We start from the raw sequence: 20,865 nt of genomic DNA, 5'->3' as shown, positions 1-20,865 counted from the left end.
ACGGCAGTGCAATATATAGATGGATAAAATCAATATATATACAATGATGTATGTGGAATAAATGTAAATGAATCTGGGGGAATCCCTATGGGACGTGTTGAGGTCAGTTGATCCAGGGCTACTCACTTACTTTCTAGACTCTACAAGTCATTGTAGAGTATTTTCTGTTACTTTTTTTTCCCCAATATTCTAAGATTCATTGTTTATGCCCCATTTTTTTTTTGTTTTTATTTTAATTCCAGCATAGTTAGCACAGAGTGTTAGATTAGTTTCAGGTGTACAATAGAGTGAGCAGTTCAGCAATTCTAGACATCACTCAGTGCTCATAGTGATAAGTGTACTCTTTTTTTTTTTTCATTTTATTTTTTTTAATTTTTTATTTTTTCAGCATAACAGTATTCATTATTTTTGCACCACACCCAGTGCTCCATGCAATCCGTGCCCTCTACAATACCCACCACCTGGTGCCCCCAACCTCCCACCCCCCACCCCTTCAAAATTCTCAGATCGTTTTTCAGAGTCCATAGTCTCTCATGGTTCACCTCCCCTTCCAATTTCCCTCAACTCCCTTCTCCTCTCCATCTCCCCTTGTCCTCCATGCTATTTGTTATGCTCCACAAATAAGTGAAACCATATGATAATTGACTCTCTCTGCTTGACTTATTTCACTCAGCATAATCTCTTCCAGTCCCGTCCATGTTGCTACAAAAGTTGGGTATTCATCCTTTCTGATGGAGGCATAATACTCCATAGTGTATATGGGCCACATCTTCCTTATCCATTCTCCATTGAAGGGTATCTTGGTTCTTTCCACAGTTTGGCGACCGTGGCCATTGCTGCTATAGACATTGGGGTACAGATGGCCCTTCTTTTCACTACATCTGTATCTTTGGTGTAAATACCCGGTAGTGCAATAGCAGGGTCATAGGAAAGCTCTATTTTAAATTTCTTGAGGAATCTCCACACTGTTCTCCAAAGTGGCTGTACCAACTCGCATTCCCACCAACAGTGTAAGAGGGTTCCCCTTTCTCCACATCCCCTCCAACACATGTTGTTTCCTGTCTTGCTAATTTTGGCAATTCTAACTGGTGTAAGGTGATATCTCAATGTGGTTTTAATTTGAATCTCCCTGATGGCTAGTGATGATGAACATTTTTTCATGTATCTGATAGCCATTTGTATGTCTTCATTGGAGAAGTGTCTGTTCATATCTTCTGCCCATTTTTTTATATGATTGTCTGTTTTGTTGTGTGTTAAGTTTGAGGAGTTCTTTATAGATCCTGGATATCAACCTTTTGTCTGTGCTGTCATTTGCAAATATCTTCTCCCATTCTGTGGGTTGCCTCTTTGTTTTGTTGACTGTTTCCTTTGCTGTGCAGAAGCTTTTGATCTTGATGAAGTCCAAAAGTTGATATTCACTTTTGTTTCCTTTGCCTTTCGAGACATACCTTGAAAGAAATTGCTGTGGCTGATATCGAAGAGGTTACTGCTATGTTCTCCTCTAGGATTCTGATGGATTCTTGTCTCACGTTGAGGTCTTTTATCCATTATGAGTTTATCTTTGTGTATGGTGTAAGAGAATGGTCGAGTTTCATTCTTCTACATATAGCTGTCCAGTTTTCCCAGCACCATTTATTGAACTGACTGCCTTTTTCCCACTGTATATTTTTTCCTGTTTTGTTGAAGATTATTTGAGGATAGAGTTGAGGGTCCATATCTGGGCTCTCAACTCTGTTCCACTGGTCTGTGTGTCTGTTTTTATGCCAGTACCATGCTGTCTTGGTGATCACAGCTTTGTAGTAAAGCTTGAAATCAGTTAATGTGATGCCCCCAGTTTTATTTTTGTTTTTCAATATTTCCTTAGCGATTCGGGGTCTCTTCTGGTTCCATACAAATTTCTGGATTATTTGCTCCAGCTCTTTGAAAAATACCAGTGGAATTTTGATCGGAATGGCATTAAAAGTATAGATTGCTCTAGGCAGTATAGACATCTTAACAATGTTTATTCTTCCGATCCAAGAGCATGGAATGGTCTTCCATCTTTTTGTGTCTTCTTCAATTTCTTTCATGAGTGTTCTGTAGTTCCTCAAGTACAGATCCTTTACCTCTTTGGTTAGGTTTATTCCCAGGTATCTTACAGTTCTTGGTGCTATAGTAAATGGAATCGATTCTCTAATTTACCTTTATGTGTTTTCATTGTTAGTGTATAAGAAAGCCACTGATTTCTGTACATTGACTTTGTATCCTGCCACATTACTGAATTGCTGGATGAGTTCTAGTAGTTTGAGGGTGGAGTCTTTTGGGTTTTCCATATAAAGAATCATGTCATCTGCAAAGAGAGAGAGTTTGACTTCTTCATTGCCAATTTGGATACCTTATTTCTTTTGTTGTATGATTGCTGTTGCTAGGACTTCTAATACTATGTTGAACAAGAGTGGTGAGAGTGGGCATCCTTGTCATGTTCCTGATCAAGGCTGCAAGCTTTTTCCCATTGAGGATGATATTTGCTGTGGGTCTTTCACAGATAGATTTTATAAAGTTGAGGATTGTTCCCTCTATCCCTATACTTTGAAGCGTTTTAATCAGGAATGGATGCTGGATTTTGTCAAATGCTTTTTCTGCATCAATTGAGAGGACCATGTGGTTCTTCTCTCTTCTCTTATTGATTTGTTCTATCACATTGATTGATTTGTGAATGTTGAACCATCCTTGTAGCCCAGGGATGAATTCCACCTGGTCAGGGTGGATAAACTTTTTAATGTGCTGTTGGATCCTATTTGCTAGGATCTTGTTGAGAATCTTAGCATCCATATTCATCAGTGATATTGGTCTGAAATTCTCCTTTTTGGTGGGTCTTTGCCTGGTTTGGGAAACAGGGTAATGCTGGCTTCATAGAAAGAGTCTGGAAATTTGCCTTCTACTTCAATTTTTTGAAACAGCTTCAGGAGAATAGGTGTTATTTCTTCTTTGAATGTTTGGTAGAATTCCCCAGAGAATCCATCAGGTCATGGGCTCTTGTTTTTGGGGAGGTTTTTATCACTGCTTCAATCTCGTTGCTAGATATCGGTCTATTCGGGTTGTCAATTTGTTCCTGGCTCAATTTTGGGATTTTATGGTTTTCCAGGAATGCATCCATTTCATCTAGGTTGCTTAGCTTATTGGCATATAACTGTTGATAATCACTTCTGATAATTGTTTCTACCTCCTTGGTGTTAGTTGTGATCTCTCCCTTTTCATTCATAATTTTATTAATTTGGGCTTTCTCTTTTTTCTTTTGGATTAGTGTGGCCAATGGTTTATCAATCTTATTGATTCTTTCAAAAGACCAACTTCTAGTTTCATTGATACGTTCTACTGTATCTCTGGTTTCTACCTCATTGATCTCAGCTCTAATCTTGATTATTTCCCTTCTTATGTTTGGAGTTGGTTTGATTTGTTGTTGATTCTCCAGTTCTTTAAGGTGTAGAGATAGCTGCTGTGTTCTGGATTTTTCAATTTTTTGAGGGGAGGCTTGGATGGCTATGTATTTCCCCCTTAGGACCGCCTTTGATGTATCCCATAGGTTTTGGACCAAAGTGTCTTCATTCTCATTGGTTTCCATGAATTGTTTCAGTTCTTCTTTGATCTCCTGGTTGATCCAAGCATTCTTAAGCAAGGTGGTCTTTAGCTTCCAGGTGTTAGAGTTCCTTCCGAACTTTTCCTTGTGATTGAGCTCCAGTTTCAAAGCATTGTGATCTGAGAATATGCAGGGAATAATCTCAGTCTTTTGGTATTGGTTGAGTCCTGATTTGTGACCCAGTATGTGGTCTATTCTTGAGAAGGTTCCATGTACACTTGAGAAGAATGAGTATTCTGTTGTTTTAGGGTGGAATGTTCTGTATATATCTATGAGGTCCATCTGGTCCAATGTATCATTCAATGCTCTTGTTTCTTTATTGATTTTCTGCTTCAATGATCTGTCTATTTCTGAGAGAGGCGTGTTAAGATCTCCTACTATTAATGTATTCATATCAATATGACTCTTTATCTTGATTAACAGTTTTCTTATGTAATTGGCTGCTCCCATATTGGGGGCATAGATATTTACAATTGTTAGATCATCTTGGTGGATAGTCCCTTTAAGAATGATGTAATGTCCTTCTGTATCTCTGACCAGAGTCTTTAGATTAAAATCTAATTTATCTGATATGAGAATCGCTACCCCGGCCTTCTTTTGAGGCCCATTGGCATCAAAGACGCTTGTCCATCCCTTCGCTTTCAGTCTGAGTGTATCTTTAGGTTCAAAATGGGCCTCTTGGAGACAACATATGTGCGGGTCCTGTCGTTTTATCCAATCTGCAACCCTGTGTCATTTTATGGGCGCATTTAGGCCATTCACATCGAGAGTGATTATTGATAGATACGTTTTTATTGACATCGTGTTACCTTTGAAGTCTTTCTTTCTCTAGATTGTCTCCATATTTCTGTTCAATGCTATTCTTAGGATTTTTCCTCTTTTATAGAACCCCCCCTTAATATTTCCTGCAGTGTTGGCTTGGTGGTTGCATAGTCTTTTAAGCCTTGCTGGTCTTGGAAACTCTTTATCTCTCCATCCATTTTGAATGTCAGTCTTGCTGGATAAAGTATTCTTGGCTGCATGTTCTTCTCATTTAGTGCCCTGAATATATCTTGCCAGCCCTTTCTGGCTTGCCAGGTCTCTGTGGACAGGTCTGACGTTGTTCTGATGGGCTTTCCTCTGTAAGTAAGGAGCCTCTTTGTCCTAGTGGCTTTCAAGAGATTATATCTACAATTATGATTCCTCAGTTTGACTATCAGGTGCTTTGATGTGTTTCTGGAATCTATAATCTTGGGTGGAAATCGTTCAGCCTCTAGTACATGAACGCTGGTTCCATTCGTGAGATTGGGAAAATTTTCATGAAGAACTTGTTCCACTATATCTTCTAGACTTCTTTCTTTCTCCTCCCCTTCAGGGATTCCAATAATTCTGACATTGAATGTTTCATGGCATCATTTATTTTCCTGATTCTGTTTCTGTGGCTTCTAAGCTGTTTGTTCCAGGCTTCCTCCTGATCCTTTCTCTCTATCTGTTTGTCCTCCAGATCACTAATTCTATCTTCTGTCTCAGTTCCCCTAGCTTTTAGAGAATTTAGATTAGATTGGAACTCATTGAGAGCATTGTGAACCTCATCTCTGGTTGCTTTCCACTCTGCCCTGACATCGTGAACATCATCCCTGGTCACTTTCAGTTCTGCCCTAATCAGTTCCATTTGGTCATCCATGGCTTTCTCCAACCTAGTTATTGCCTGGATAATTGTTAGCCTGAATTATCTTTCTGACATACTGTCTATGTTGATAGCCATTAGCTCTGTTGCAGAAGGCCCATCTTCTGTATTTTTCTTCTGTTGGGCATTCCTCCTTCTAGTCATTTTGGTGAGAGATGGCTGAACGGATGTAGCTGGATGTATCGACCGTGGTGCAGTCACGGTGCACCATGGAACACTTCTGAGCAATCAGGATTCCCCACCCAAACGAGAGAAAAAAGAAAAGAAAAAGAAAAAAAAAAAGAGAGAGAGAGAGAGAGAGACAGGAAAGAAAGGGAAGATAAAAGAGAAGGTTCAGCCCAAATGGGCCCCAAGGTAAAGTTTATGAAGTATACAAACAAAAACAGACAAACCAAAAGACTGATAAAAGTATATGACAAGAGAAAAAAAAAAAATATATATATATAAGCAAATAAAGGAAGAACCTCATCAAAAAGAACCCCAAGTGTAAGATTTATATACTATCAGGACAAACACAAAAACACAGAAACACTGGTGGAAGAAAAAGATGGGAGAGTGGTTATAAATTCTCAGTGTGGACGAGGAAGGTTGTTTTGATTCTTCCTGGATGTATCTTGATATCTTTGTTAAAGGACTCAACTTTCCTAAGATAAAGGGGGATTAAAAATTGGTTTACCAAAAAAAAAAAAAAAAATTGGTTTACCTATAGAGGTAGCATTGATTGGGGAAAGTGGATTAGCTTGAAGTTTAACTCTATATGAATATTAGAAAATAAACGTAAAAAAGGAATAAACTAGACTAAACTAAACTAAAATTTAAAAAAAAAGAAATTTAAAAAATAGAAATGCAAAAGAAAAACACAGGTGTATGTGTCAAAAAGTTCAGGTTAGAAGGTTATTATGGAATTTGATGTATTGGACATCTCACTGTGATGGTAAATAGGTTAAAAAATTATCTATATAAAAAAAAATGAGCCAGAATAGTGGGAACGAATTAAAAATAAAAGTTGTCCTATGAAGTAGTGGTGGTTGTTCTCTTGTAGTCTCTCTCTATCTCTCTTTTTTTTTTTTTTTAACCTTTCTTTCCTGGTTGGTTTTCTGGGGGAGGGGCCTGCCACGTGGGGTTTCAGTCAATGATGTTCTCAGAGTTAAGTCCTCCTGTCCCCCTCAAGGGGATGGGCTCTGAGGAAACTGGTTTTTTCAGACTTTTGTTCTCTGGAGGTTTTTATGTTTGTTCCCTTTCTCTCTCTCTCTCTCTCTCTCTCTCTCTCTCTCTCTCTCCTCTCTCTCTCTCTCTCTCTCTCTCTCTCTCCTCTCTCTCTCTCTCTCTCTCTCTCTCTCTCTCTCGCCTTGACCGCTTTTGATGGTTTTTGTAGATTTAGAGGAAAGCAAACTGCACCCTGACCTCCATCTCAGAGAGAAGCCTCAGTCTGGCTGGAGAGCCCAAATAAATTCCCCCTTGGCCCCTGGCAGAGCAGGTTCTGAGTCGCAGTCCCTGGGGACACAGGATTTTTTTGCTTGTACCCAAAACCATGGCAGCGGCGGCTGTCTGGGCAGCTCCAGACCGCCAGAGAGGTTCCAAGCAGTGATCACACTGAGATTTTCCTGCTGGCCCAGGCTGGGAGTGCCTGGTGTTTCCGGGTCCGAGAGCACAGGGCTGGCGCCTGTGCACACCTCTCTCAGGGGAGGGCGCGGGGCGCGACTTGGACTCTGATAGCAGGGCAGGGCACTCGAGTGGGGACTGCAAAAAGGCTGTGCTTCTACTGGCTGGCGAGGCTCCCAGCCCCTCATGGGAGCCGGATCCCAGGCGCTCTCAGGGATAGTGGACCCCACGCACTGGTGGCTCAGGGACCAAGACCTGGTTTCTCCGCCGCACTCTCTCTGGCTCTGCGCCAGGGGTGGCTGTCCGGGGTCTGGGGACTTAAGCCCCAGTTCCTAGCTGCCCTGATTCCCACAGTTCCACCCCCCCCCCACCGTGATCCTTTGCTCTTTTTGAGTGCTTCCTGCCAGACTGCAAGTTAATGCTGGTCCCCAGACGCAGGGCACTCTCCTATTGGGATATTACTTTCCAATGGGTCATCTCTGATGGCTCCCTCCCCCTTTTGTTTATCTTCTGATATTAGTCCGACGTTCCCACTCCGCTTTAGCTGCCCACTGGCGTCTTTTGCTCCTGTAGAGATCCAGACATGTATAATTCTGATCTCAGGCTGATTTCATGGGTGATCAGAGTTCTTTGGAAGGTAATCAGCTCACTTTAGGGTACAGGTTGAAAGGGCACCTCCTCCTACTTCCCCGCCATCTTGTCACCTCCCATAAGAGGAGTTTTAATAGGTTGGTTGCTGAGGCCAGAATCAGAATGACATCTCAGGTTTCTCTAACTTAGGCAGTTTCTATAAAACCTGTTCTGTAGACACGGGGAGTGTCATGGTAGGTTTTCTTTGGTGTTAAAATGAATTAACCATCATAAATTCCTCCAATTTCAGAAGAAATCAGTAATGTGGGCCACAAATCTTAATCTAAAATTGGATGGACAGTCTTTTATTATAACAGATATGCCCAGCTTTGTTCTGTCCAATATGGTGGCCATGAGCCCTGTGTGCCTAGCTGAATTTAAATTTGAATTAAATAAAAAAAATTAGTTCCTCAATCACCTTAGCCCATTTTGAGTGCTGAGTAACCACATGTGTCTACTGTATTGGGCAGCACATGCATAGAATTACAAAAAGTTTTATTAGTCAACAGTGTCTCAGATCTTTGCCCAGACCACAAACTGCAGCTATTGTTCCTCCCTTAGTGCAACACATGGATGTTTGTGTCCTCGGATGACTATGTCCATCTTTAAGAAACAAAAGAATGTATTAAAACTCACTTGGAAGTAGAATAACTATAAGAAACCCTTCAGGCAAAAGATGCTGGAGGCATTGAACAAGAGTTTGAAAGAGGTGGGGAGGTTAAAGAAAGGAATTAGGAAACACTAAAACCATTCTGTGCCTTGAGTCTTGACTAGTCCTGAGCTTCTGTAGAATACACAGCCCCTAGAAGGGTGTTCCTCAGAGATATGGCCACCCCATGACCCCAGAGATGGAAAAGGTTGAGAAAAGCAGGTCTCCCTTAATCAGGGACCCTCTCAGTACTCAATGGTGGAGAAAAGGTTAGTCATGTTGGGCCCATGTTTCAAAAGACAAAGTTGTTATATAGCCAGGCTGGCAGTACAGGAAATAGTTCAGGCTTTCTGGTAATAGGTGAGGGGGTAACCACTCTAACAGCAGCTCCTTAGGTACAGGTCCGTGCAGTCAAAGTCAGTGTATGTTTTAAGTCTTAAGCTTAAATATTAGAAAGTATCAGTGATATAAGTCTTTTCTGCAGATTTGGTACAGTGGTTCCACCTTCAGCCCTGCTGGCTAGGGGGCCATGCATATGGGGAAAGGAAGAAATCAGAGGCAGATGGCAAAAAGTGTAATTTTAGCTGCTATCTGAAAGCCACCTGTGAAGGGAATCACCTTTCTCTTCTGGACTCACTTCCAGGTGCAACTTCAGGGGATGATACTGAAGACACTAGCGCCGAGTTCACAGACAGCATCGAGGAGGAAGCTGCACCCAGTAGCCAGCAAGTAAGTCCAAGTCAGGTTCTGGGTTCCCAGGATGGCAGGCTCATAGCCCTTTGGGGTCTGGTAGTCTCCTACAGCCCTTGTAAGCCTAGAGTAAGAAGCTATCTTTTTCTCAAAACCACTTCCCTGATGGCTAGTGATGATGAACATTTTTTCATGTGTCTGATAGCCATTTGTATGTCTTTATTGGAGAAGTGTCTGTTCATATCTTCTGCCCATTTTTTTTTATATGATTGTCTGTTTTGTGTGTGTTGAGTTTGAGGAGTTCTTTATAGATCCTGGATATAAACCTTTTGTCTGTGCTGTCATTTGCAAATATCTTCTCCCATTCCGTGGGTTGCCTCTTTGTTTTGTTGACTGTTTCCTTTGCTGTGCAGAAGCTTTTGATTTTGATTAAGTCCCAAAAGTTCATTTTTGCTTTTGTTTCCTTTGCCTTTGGAGACATATCTTGAAAGAAGTTGCTGTGGCTGATATCGAAGAGGTTACTGTCTATATTCTCCTCTAGGATTCTGATGGATTCCTGTCTCACGTTGAGGTCTTTTATCCATTTTGAGTTTACCTTTGTGTACGGTGTTAAGAAAATGGTCGAGTTTCAAGCCATCAGGGAGATTCAAATTAAAACCACATTGAGATACCACCTTACACCACTTAGAATGGCCAAAATTAGCAAGACAGGAAACAACATGTGTTGGAAGGGATGTGGAGAAAGGGGAACCCTCTTACACTGTTGGTGGGAGTGCGAGTTGGTACAGCCACTTTGGAGAACAGTGTGGAGATTCCTCAAGAAATTAAAAATAGAGCTTCCCTATGACCCTGCTATTGCACTACTGGGTATTTATCCCAAAGATACAGATGTAGTGAAAAGAAGGGCCATCTGTACCCCCAATGTTTATAGGAGCAATGGCCATGGTCACCAAACTGTGGAATGAACCAAGATGCCCTTCAACGGATGAATGGGTAAGGAAGATGTGGTCCATATACACTATGGAGTATTATGCCTCCATCAGAAAGGATGAATACCCAACTTTTGTAGCAACATGGACGGGACTGGAAGAGATTATGCTGAGTGAAATAAGTCAAGCAGAGAGAGTCAATTATCATATGGTTTCACTTATTTGTGGAGCATAACAAATAGCAAGGCGGGCAAGGGGAGAGGGAGAGGAGAAGGGTGTTGAGGGAAATTGAAAGGGGAGGTGAACCATGACTCTGAAAAACAATTTGAGGGGTCTGAAGGGGCGGGGGGTGGGAGGTTGGGGGAACAAGGTGGTGGGTATAGGAGAGGGCACGTATTGCATGGAACACTGGGTGTGGTGCAAAAACAATGAATACTGTTTCACTGAAAATTAAAAATTAAAAATTAAAAAATAAATAAATAAACCCACTTCCCAGTCTTCTTTCCACCCTCCCTGAGCTTCCCAGCCACCATGCCAGCCAACCCCTATCCTCACTCCACTTTTCTCTCCAATCCACCTTTTCTCCCCCCCTTCTATCTCTTGCTCCTCCTTCCCACCTTCGTCCCTCTGTACCACCTATGTACCACCTATAGTTCTAGCTTCAGACAAATTTGTACTTACAACAAGACCATGGACAGTTCCCCCTCTTGGGTTTTTGTATCAGAAACACACCACAGAAGACAGGGAGTCATCAGAGGGCTGCTGCGGGAGGTGGTAGGCCTAAGATCCACTTCAGGAAAAGTGCTGAGAACCTCCAAGAGGCTCAGAAATGCTTCCAAAGCAGGGATATGTCTTGGTGAAATCTCGTTACACAAAACAGAAATCTGTTGGACAACCTGACATACCACCCAGGTTGGGGCACATCTGTGACAAGCAGGTGACACTTCAAGAGCAAGCCCCCATCAAACCTCAGAACTTGGTACCCAGGGCTGAAATACTGTTCACAACAGCCATCACTGAAGGTGTAACCAGCAGTTCACAAGCTCAAGAGTTGAAAGCCTTGGGCCTCAGAGATTAAGTCACTGACAGTGATCCCAGTGCACTCACTGGCACTCCTGTGTGTCTCCACCTTACCCAGTGACACTTAGCAATCACACCTCCTGCATGGACCATGCCTGTGAGTCTCTGAGTTATTAAGGAGAAAGTGGATCATTTGGTATCTGTCCTTCTGCAGAAGTAGCTGGGCTTTTCCAGGGATAGATTCCTTGGAGCTATTAGAGAAACTGCTGGGAAAATGAGGCTCTCTGGGTCTGCCTCTATACCTCCTGTATAATAAAAAGAGGAGACCAACAAAAAGAACCTACATGAGCATTCCTCAAATCTCACTGGACTTGGCACAGTCTTTGGCTCTTGAGGACATGAGTAGTTGGTTGTCTGGGATACCTCACGTCCTCGACACCATTTCTTCCCCTTCTACCAAGATCCCCATTTTGTTGCTCTAGCCGTACCTGACCCTTACTTCTCCCTTAAATTCTTGCATGAATTCCACTTCTCCTTTTGCTTGAACAGCTTCTTCTAAGTTCTCCTATCCAATGCTTGTGACTTTAATTATGTACAGTATTGCCTCTCCGGACAGATCCCTCTGCCTCCCACTCCTCCCACTGAGGGACTCTGGGGAGAAGAGAGGTATATGCAAGATAAGCAAATGTCCATTCTAAGAGTTAGATTGGGGTGTCAGCCAGTCATGTGATTATTGCTACTATGGACAGGATTAGTTCCAGAAAGAGTGAACAAAAGGCACAGATGTGAAGACAGCCAAATTCTGATTGACACGATCTTAACTATGAGTAGTCATGTGAGCCCTTTGCTCTAGTTCTCAGTTGTAGGCAAACAGGTTTGTAAAGTTATTCCTTCTCAACCTTCCTTCCTATAGCCTAGCATGGAGCAAATAACCAGATGACATTTTGAGAAGGTCAGTTCTCAAACTAAAGGACTAAACCTTTTGCATTGGGGCAAGTATATTTCCTTTGCAATGGCTGCCCTACTGCTAGGCAGAGATACTTAATGAATTATTTGTTAGCCTTTGGATAGGGCTCATGATGGACAAATTTATATACCTGCTGGATGGAGATATCTTGGGTAAGCATAATTTTCTTTCCATCACCTTTCCTTGAAAATCAATGTCTAGTTTTGGGTAAGAGGAACCTTGTTGTATGAAATCATTGTAAATTCACTTCAGCTTTTCTGGAGTTTGAGGGTGTGACTGTCCGGCTACCAAATAAATAAAGCTTGTTTTGCCATAACTGTTTTGTGTCCAGATTCTCAAAACTGTGTTTGCTGGTTTCTGGTGAAATAGACTCTTACAGTTAGGTTCTAAGTTCCTCTTTGCTGCATCCTTGGAAGGTAAACTTTATTCAACACCAAGCTACCTTCCTACCTCAAGTATACACAGACTTCCCCTAACAAACGCATCCCACATTGTGTTCCTTCCAAGGCAAGAGCTATCTTTTGGCCAAAACAAGTTGCTTCATCCTTATTTTTAGACTTATTCACATCTGGAAGTCTCAGGTCTGGCTATGTTGGTAATTTTCCCCAGGTATCTCCCAAAAAATCCCATTCTCAAGCAAATGTAAGGTCTCTAATAAATAACAGGAAATGCCTGTGAAATGAATCAACCATTGCCTTTCTTCATTTGAATGTGTGCAACAGAAAAAAGTTATCAAGTGTCAAATGCAATGATGGAGAAAAAAGTCAGTAGACTTCCTGTGAAGAACTTGAAAAAAAAAATCATTAATACCTTTCACATGTGTGAGAACTGATTTACATTGTGAAACGTATGTCATAGGGTAAAAACAAAACAACGCGATTCAAACAGGAGATCAGACTTGCATATGAATTTCTGTAGGGTAAAAGGAATCCCAGCACACACAAAAGAGGTTTAATTTTACCATGGAAGCAATAGAACAAATGAATTAGGAACTGGCCAGTGGGGCGGAAACTCTATGAGATATAATTAACAATAGACCTAAAGGATTTATACTAACACCACACATACTGAAAGCCTGGGAAAAATATGGAAATGTCAACTTTCCATAGATGAGCAAGAAAAACTGATTAAAAAGCTAAATTCTGGAGGAGGAGGAGTCAAGATGGCGGAGAAGTAGCAGGCTGAGACTACTTCGGGTAGCGGGAGATCAGCTAAATAGCTTATCTAAAGATTGCAAACACCTACAAATCCAACGGGAGATTGAAGAGAAGAAGAACAGCAATTCCAGAAACAGAAAATCAACCACTTTCTGCAAGGTAGGACTGGCGGAGAAGTGAATCCAAAGCGACGGGAAGATAGACCGCGGGGGGAGGGGCCGGCTCCCGGCGAGCGGCGGAGCAACGGAGCAAAATCAGGACTTTTAAAAGTCTGTTCCGATGAGGGACATCGCTCCAGAGGCTTAACTGGAAGCCCAGGCGGGGTCAGCGCGGCCTCAGCTCCCGCAGGGTCGCAGAAGGATCGGGGGTGTCTGAGTGTCGCAGAGCTTACCGGTATTAGAACGGGGAAGCCGGCTGCAGAGACAGAGCGGAGGAGTGACTCTCAGCTCGGGGTTGCCTTGAACCGGTCGCAGGCTCGGTCAGCTCGGAGCGTGGCCGGAGGCCAGGGTGGCGGGAGACATTGGGCGCTGTTCTCTGAGGGCGCACTGAGGAGTGGGGCCCCGGGCTCTCGGCTCCTCCGGGCCGGAGACTGGGAGGCCACCATCTTCATTCCCGTCCTCCGGAACTCTACGGAAAGCGCTCAGGGAACAAAAGCTCCCGAAAGCGAACCCGAGCGGATTACTCAGCGCGGTCCCGGGTAAGGGCGATGCAACTCCGCCTGGGGGAAAGACACTTGAGAATCACTACAACAGGCCCCTCCCCCAGAAGATCAACGGGAAACCCAGCCAGGACCAAGTTCACCTACCAAGGAGAGCAGCGGAATTCCAGAGGAGAAGAAAGCAAAGCACGGAACTCATGGCTTTCTCCCCATGATTTTTTAGCCTTGCAGTTAATTTAATTTTTTTTTCTTTTTCAATTTTTTTTTCTTTTTCTCTTCTTCTGCTGAATTTTTTTTAACTCTTACCGTTTTCTTTTTTTTACGTTTTTTAAATAGTTTATCTAATATATATATTTTTTTCCTCTTTTTATATTTTTTCTTTATCGGCTTTCTTTTTTTTAATAGTTTCTTTTTTTTTTTTTTCTTTCTTTCTAAACTCCTTTTTATCCCCTTTCTCCCCCCTCACAATTCGGGATCTCTTCTGATTTGGCTAAAGCATATTTTCCTGGGGTTGTTGCCACTCTTTTAGTATTTTACTTGCTCCTTCATAAACTCTTATCTGGACAAAATGACAAGGCGGAAAAATTCACAACAAAAAAAAGAACAAGAGGCAGTACCAAAGGCAAGGGACCTAATCAATACAGACATTGGTAATAATGTCAGATATAGAGTTCAGAATGATGATTCTCAAGGTTCTAGCCGGGCTTGAAAAAGGCATGGAAGATATTAAAGCAACCCTCTCAGGAGATATAAAAGCCCTTTCTGGAGAAATAAAAGAACTAAAATCTAACCAAGTTGAAATCAAAAAAGCTATTAATGAGGTGCAATCAAAAATGGAGGCTCTCACTGCTAGGATAAATGAGGCAGAAGAAAGAATTAGCGATATAGAAGACCAAATGACAGAGAATAAAGAAGCTGAGCAGAAGAGGGACAAACAGCTACTGGACCATGAGGGGAGAATTCGAGAGATAAGTGACACCATAAGACGAAACAACATTAGAATAATTGGGATTCCAGAAGAAGAGGAAACAGAGAGGGGAGCAGAAGGTATATTGGAGAGAATTATTGGAGAGAATTTCCCCAATATGGCAAAGGGAACAAGCATCAAAATCCAGGAGGTTCAGAGAACCCCCCTCAAAATCAATAAGAATAGGTCTACACCCCGTCACCTAATAGTAAAATTGACAAGTCTTAGTGACAAAGAAAAGATCCTGAAAGCAGCCCGGGAAAAGAAGTCTGTAATCTACAATGGTAAAAATATTAGATTGGCAGCAGACTTATCCACAGAGACCTGGCAGGCCAGAAAGAGCTGGCATTATATATTCAGAGTACTAAATGAGAAAAACATGCAGCCAAGAATACTATATCCAGCTAGGCTATCATTGAAAATAGAAGGAGAGATTAAAAGCTTCCAGGACAAACAAAAACTGAAAGAATTTGCAAATACCAAACCAGCTCTACAGGAAATATTGAAAGGGGTCCTCTAAGCAAAGAGAGACCCTAAAAGTAGTAGATCAGAAAGAAACAGAGACAATATACAGTAACAGTCACCTTACAGGCAATACAATGGCACTAAATTCATATCTCTCAATACTTACCCTGAATGTTAATGGGCTAAATGCCCCAATCAAAAGACACAGGGTATCAGAATGGATAAAAAAACAAAAACCATCTATATGTTGCCTACAAGAAACTCATCTTAAACCCGAAGACACCTCCAGGTTTAAAGTGAGGGGGTGGAAAAGGATTTACCATGCTAATGGACATCAGAAGAAAGCAGGAGTGGCAATCCTTATAGCACAACAATTAGATTTTAAGCCAAAGACTATAATAAGAGATGAGGAAGGACACTATATCATACTCAAAGGAACTGTCCAACAAGAAGATCTAAAAATTTTAAATATCTATGCCCCTAACGTGGGAGCAGCCAACTATATAAACCAATTAATAACAAAATCAAAGAAACACATCGACAAGAATACAATAATAGTAGGGGATTTTAACACTCCCCTCACTGAAATGGACAGATCATCCAAGCAAAAGATCAACAAGGAAATCAAGGCCTTAAATGACACACTGGACCAGATGGACATCACAGATATATTCAGAACATTTCATCCCAAAGCAACAGAATACACATTCTTCTCTAGTGCACATGGAACATTCTCCAGAATAGATCACGTTCTTGGTCCTAAATCAAGTCTCAACCGGTATCAAAAGATTGGGATCATTCCCTGCATATTTTCAGACCACAATGCTCTAAAGCTAGAACTCAATCACAAGAGGAAATTTGGAAAGAACCCAAATACATGGAGACTAAACAGCATCCTTCTAAAGAATGAATGGGTCAACCAGGAAATTAAAGAAGAATTGAAAAAATTTATGGAAACAAATGATAATGAAAACACAACGGTTCAGAATTTGTGGGACACAACAAAGGCAGTCCTGAGAGGAAAATATATAGCAGTACAAGCCTTTCTCAAGAAACAAGAAAGATCTCAGGTACACAACCTAACCCTACACCTAAAGGAGCTGGAGAAAGAACAAGAAAGAAACCCTAAACCCAGCAGGAGAAGAGAAATCATAAAGATCAGAGCAGAAATCAATGAAATAGAAACCAAAAAAACAATAGAACAAATCAACGAAACGAGGAGCTGGTTCTTTGAAAGAATTAATAAGATTGATAAACCCCTGGCCAGACTTATCAAAAAGAAAAGAGAGAGGACCCAAATAAATAAAATCATGAATGAAAGAGGAGAGATCACAACGAACACCAAAGAAATACAGACAATTATAAGAACATACTATGAGCAACTCTACGCCAACAAATTTGACAATCTGGAAGAAATGGATGCATTCCTACAGACATATAAACTACCACAATTGAACCATGAGGAAATAGAAAGCCTGAACAGACCCATAACCAGTAAGGAGATTGAAACAGTCATCAAAAATCTCCAAACAAACAAAAGCCCAGGGCCAGACGGCTTCCCGGGGGAATTCTACCAAACATTTAAAGAAGAACTAATTCCTATTCTCCTGAAACTGTTCCAAAAAATAGCAATAGAAGGAAAACTTCCAAACTCATTTTATGAGGCCAGCATCACCTTGATCCCAAAACCAGACAAGGATCCCAACAAAAAAGAGAACTACAGACCAATATCCTTGATGAACACAGATGCAAAAATTCTCGCCAAAATACTAGCCAACAGGATTCAACAGTACATTAAAAGGATTATTCACCACGACCAAGTGGGATTTATTCCAGGGCTGCAAGGCTGGTTCAACATCCGCAAATCAATCAATGTGATACAACACATTAATAAAAGAAAGAACAAGAACCATATGATACTCTCCATAGATGCTGAAAAAGCATTTGACAAAGTACAGCATCCCTTCCTGATCAAAACTCTTCAAAGTGTAGGGATAGAGGGCACATACCTCAATATTATCAAAGCCATCTATGAAAAACCCACCGCAAATATCATTCTCAATGGAGAAAAACTGAAAGCTTTTCCGCTAAGGTCAGGAACACGGCAGGGATGTCCGTTATCACCACTGCTATTCAACATAGTACTAGAAGTCCTAGCCTCAGCAATCAGACAACAAAAGGAAATTAAAGGCATCCAAATCGGCAAAGAAAAAGTCAAACTATCACTCTTCGCAGATGATATGATACTCTATGTGGAAAACCCAAAAGACTCCACTCCAAAACTGCTAGAACTTGTACAGGAATTCAGTCAAGTGTCAGGATATAAAATCAATGCACAGAAATCAGTTGCATTTCTCTACACCAACAACAAGACAGACGAAAGAGAAATTAAGGAGTCCATCCCATTTACAATTGCACCCAAAACTATAAGATACCTAGGAATAAACCTAACCAAAGAGACTAAGAATCTATACTCAGAAAACTATAAAGTACTCATGAAAGAAATTGAGGAAGACACAAAGAAATGGAAAAATGTTCCATGCTCCTGGATTGGAAGAATAAATATTGTGAAAATGTCTATGCTACCTAAAGCAATCTACACATTTAATGCCATTCCTATCAAAGTACCATCCATTTTTTTTCAAAGAAATGGAACAAATAATCCTAAAATTTATATGGAACCAGAAAAGACCTCGAATAGCCAAAGGAATATTGAAAAAGAAAGCCAAAGTTGGTGGCATCACAATTCCGGACTTCAAGCTCTATTACAAAGCTGTCATCATCAAGACAGCATGGTACTGGCACAAAAACAGATACATAGATCAATGAAACCGAATAGAGAGCCCAGAAATGGACCCTCAACTCTATGGTCAACTCATCTTCGACAAAGCAGGAAAGAATGTCCAATGGAACAAAGACAGCCTCTTCAATAAATGGTGTTGGGAAAATTGGACAGCCACATGCAGAAAAATGAAATTGGATCATTTCCTTACACCACACACGAAAATAGACTCAAAATGGATGAAGGATCTCAATGTGAGAAAGGAATCCATCAAAATCCTCGAGGAGAACGCAGGCAGCAACCTCTTCGACGTCAGCCGCAGCAACATCTTCCTAGGAACATCACCAAAGGCAAGGGAAGCAAGGGCAAAAATGAACTTTTGGGATTTTATCAAGATCAAAAGCTTTTGCACAGCAAAGGAAACAGTGAACAAAACCAAAAGACAACTGACAGAATGGGAGAAGATATTTGCAAATGACATATCAGATAAAGGGCTAGTGTCCAAAATCTATAAAGAACTTAGCAAACTCAACACCCAAAGAACAAATAATCCAATCAAGAAATGGGCAGAGGACATGAACAGACATTTCTGCAAAGAAGACATCCAGATGGCCAACAGACACATGAAAAAGTGCTCCATATCACTCGGCATCAGGGAAATACAAATCAAAACCACCATGAGATATCACCTCACACCAGTCAGAATGGCTAAAATTAACAAGTCAGGAAATGACAGATGCTGGCGAGGATGCGGAGAAAGGGGAACCCTCCTACACTGTTGGTGGGAATGCAAGCTGGTGCAACTGCTCTGGAAAACAGCATGGAGGTTCCTCAAAATGTTGAAAAGAGAACTACCCTATGACCCTGCAATTGCACTGCTGGGTATTTACCCTAAAGATACAAACGTAGTGATCCGAAGGGGCCCATGCACCCGAATTTTTATAGCAGCAATGTCTACAATAGCCAAACTATGGAAAGAACCTAGATGTCCATCTACAGACGAATGGATAAAGAAGATGTGGTATATATACACAATGGAATACTATGCAGCCATCAAAAGAAATGAAATCTTGCCATTTGCGACGACGTGGATGGAACTAGAGGGTATCATGCTTAGCGAAATAAGTCAATCGGAGAAAGACAACTATCATATGATCTCCCTGATATGAGGGAGAGGAGATGCAACATGGGGGGTTGAGGGGGTAGGAGAAGAGTAAATGAAACAAGATGGGATTGGGAGGGAGACAAACCATAAGTGACTCTTAATCTCACAAAACAAACTGAGGGTTGATGGGGGGAGGGGGTTGGGAGAGGGGGTGGGGTTATGGATATTGGGGAGGGTATGTGCTATGGTGAGTGTTGTGAAGTGTGTAAACCTGGCGATTCGCAGACCTGTACCCCTGGGGATAAAAATATATGTTTATAAAGCTGTAAAAAAAAAAAAAGAAAGAAAGAAAGAAAGATAGGATGAATACCCAAGTTTTGTAGCAACATGGACGGGACTGGAAGAGATTATGCTGAGTGAAATAAGTCAAGCAGAGAGAGTCAATTATCATATGGTTTCACTTATTTGTGGAGCATAACAAATAGCATGGAGGACAAGGGGAGATGGAGAGGAGAAGGGAGTTGAGGGAAATTGGAAGGGGAGGTGAACCATGAGAGACTATGGACTCTGAAAAACGATCTGAGAATTTTGAAGGGGTGGGGGGTGGGAGGTTGGGGGCACCAGGTGGTGGGTATTGTAGAGGGCACGGATTGCATGGAGCACTGGGTGTGGTGCAAAAATAATGAATACTGTTATGCTGAAAAAAATATAAATAAATAAATAAATAAAAAGCTAAATTCTGAGTCATTTTTCATGCATTTACATTTCAATTTTAAAGATAAGCTAGCCTAAAGTAAGATTCCGCTGACACAGAACCCAAATTAGCTGGGAAACAAATCATAGCTCTTTTTTTCTAATTTTAAAGTGGGAAATTAGACCAGGTGTAACTTCAGGTCCTTTCTGGTGTAGACATTCCATCGTTCTTTATTTATTTTTTTTTATTTTTAAAGACACTATGTATATTTAAATCAGTGAAAGATAACATACATTCAGAAGGCAGTATAAAAATAGATAGGTATAGATGGAGCACCTGGGTGGCTCAGTCAGTTACTTGGGCATCCAGGTCTTGATCTTAGCTAAGGTCTTGATCTCTAGGTCATGAGTTCAGGCCCCATGTTGTGCTCATCCCTGGGTTGGAGCCCACTTAAAAAAAAGATATCATTAAAATGAGATTTTTTTTTAGATTTATTTATTTGAGAGAGAGAGCACGAGCAGGGGGTGGGGGGAGAGGGACAAGCAGACTCCCTGCTGATCAGGTAGCCCAACATGGAGCTCGATCCCAGGACCCTGGGATCATGGCCTGAGCCAAAGGCAAACACTTGACCAACTGAGCCACCCAGGAGCCTGAAAGTGAGATGTTATTTTTAAAGAGAAAGAACACTTAGTTTTTAGCAAAGAATAAAGTGCCCATATTCAAAGCTGATGGTAATGTTTATTTATTTTTTAAAAGGTTTTATTTATTTGAGAGAGAGAGAGCACAAGCAAGGACAGGGGCAGAGGGGAAAGCAGACTCCCCACTGAGCAGGAAGACCAATGTGGGACTCAGTCCCAGGACCCTGAGATCAAGACCTGAGGCTGAAGGTGGATGCTTAACCAACTGAGCCACCCAGGTGCCCTGCCAATGTTTATTTTAGTTAAGTTCATTGGAAAGGGTTTATATAGAAAGGTAACATCTCATAGTTTAAATGAGGGGTTGAAGTCCTAACTTTTCAGAAGTGGTTTTATCCAGTCCCCCTTTATTTTGTCCCAATTGCTTGGTGGCACATGTGGAGATAGGCCAACCTAACTAGGCCTGGTAGGAGAACAAGAGAGGCAAAAGTCAGGCTCAGAACCCGAGGAAGGCCTGGGAAATGAGCAGCTGTGTCTATGCATCTTTCTTCATTCTCTTTCTTTGCAACCTCAGTGGCTGTGTTACTGGCAAATTCATGCTGTGAATCGACTCCACCCATGCAGCCTAGGTCT

At 41.5% G+C, this 20,865-nt stretch overlaps 1 protein-coding gene across 1 annotated transcript in view; it reads left to right on the top strand.

Moving 5' to 3' along the window:
• The first annotated feature begins 8,450 nt into the window (after nucleotides 1–8,450).
• LOC125097332 (myomegalin-like) overlaps nucleotides 8,451–20,865 on the top strand; it is a 37,948-nt gene continuing 25,533 nt past the window's right edge. Inside the window, 2 exon segments of the mRNA XM_047724903.1 lie at nucleotides 8,451–8,523; nucleotides 8,807–8,892. Coding sequence (XP_047580859.1) covers nucleotides 8,451–8,523; nucleotides 8,807–8,892 — 159 coding nt within the window.

Source organism: Lutra lutra, chromosome 4 (assembly GCF_902655055.1).
Source record: "Lutra lutra chromosome 4, mLutLut1.2, whole genome shotgun sequence".
Classification (NCBI taxonomy): domain Eukaryota; kingdom Metazoa; phylum Chordata; class Mammalia; order Carnivora; family Mustelidae; genus Lutra; species Lutra lutra.
The sequence above is the reverse complement of the archived record's forward strand: the minus strand, read 5'-3'. Positions and strand labels throughout refer to the sequence as shown.